This window comes from Lipotes vexillifer, unplaced genomic scaffold (genome assembly GCF_000442215.2).
Source record: "Lipotes vexillifer unplaced genomic scaffold, Lipotes_vexillifer_v1.1 scaffold663, whole genome shotgun sequence".
Lineage (NCBI taxonomy): Eukaryota > Metazoa > Chordata > Mammalia > Artiodactyla > Lipotidae > Lipotes > Lipotes vexillifer.
The window spans coordinates 540,836-541,813 of record NW_006788963.1 but is presented as its reverse complement, the minus strand read 5'-3'; the positions used below and the strand labels follow the sequence as shown (position 1 = coordinate 541,813).

General features: G+C 49.8%; 1 protein-coding gene across 1 annotated transcript in view; it reads right to left on the bottom strand.

Annotated features, from left to right (window-relative positions):
- LOC103084342 (EF-hand calcium-binding domain-containing protein 1-like) overlaps window positions 1–978 on the bottom strand; it is a 15,507-nt gene that overhangs the window by 4,261 nt on the left and 10,268 nt on the right. The window contains 1 exon segment of the mRNA XM_082931238.1: window positions 934–978. This exon segment is cut by the window's right edge and continues 33 nt beyond it. Coding sequence (XP_082787364.1) covers window positions 934–978 — 45 coding nt within the window.

The following is a 978-nucleotide window of genomic DNA, read 5'->3' as shown; positions in this document are numbered from 1 at the left end:
CCTGCTGAGCCCAGAGGAAGCCCCAGAAACCTCAGCCTTGCCAGCTGATCAGAGTTGGCACATGTCCTGAACTTCAGTTGCTGTCCTTTGCCTGGGCCTTAAGCCGAAGAGCCGTCCTGGTGACACTGGGGTATTACAGAACTAGTGAAGGAAGTGTTTGGAGACTCCGGATCTAGGGACTCTCCTATAAAATAGGCCACCCAGGGCCTCCCTGGTGGCGCGGTGGTTGAGAGTCCGCCTGCCGATGCAGGGGATACGGGTTCGTGCCCCGGTCCGGGAGGATCCCACATGCCGTGGAGCGGCTGGGCCCGTGAGCCATGGCCGCTGAGCTTGCGCATCCGGCAACGGGAGAGGCCACGACAGTGAGAGGCCCACATATCGCAAAATAAAATAAATAAATAAATAAATAAATAAATAAATAAATAGGCCACCCATTTCATCTGTTTTTTGTTTTTGTTTAACTCTCACGAACTATTTTTGCAAGGGCGATATAGAGAACAATGAATTTATATTTTAAAAAAATATTTAGGAACTTCGCTGGTGGCGCAGTGGTTGAGGGTCCGCCTGACAATGCAGGGGGCACGGGTTCGAGCCCTGGTCCGGGAGGATCCCACATGCCGTGGAGCAACTAAGTCCGTGTGCCACAATTACTGAGCCTGTGCTCTAGAGCCCACCAGCCACAGCTACTGAGCCCGTGTGTCGCAACTGAAGCCCACGTGCCTAGAGCCCGTGGTCCGCAACAAAGAGAGACCACCGCAATGAGAAACCCACGTACAACAGTGAAGAGTGGCCCCCGCTCAGCACAACTAGAGAAAGCCCGTGAGCAGCAACGAAGACCCAACGCAGCCAAAAATAAATAAATAAATATAAGGATTAACTAATACAAAATTGACAATATATATTACTAAGTTAATAATAACACAGAAATCTTACACTTCAGCTTTTCTTCAAAAGTCCCTCGAAGAAACACTGATAATC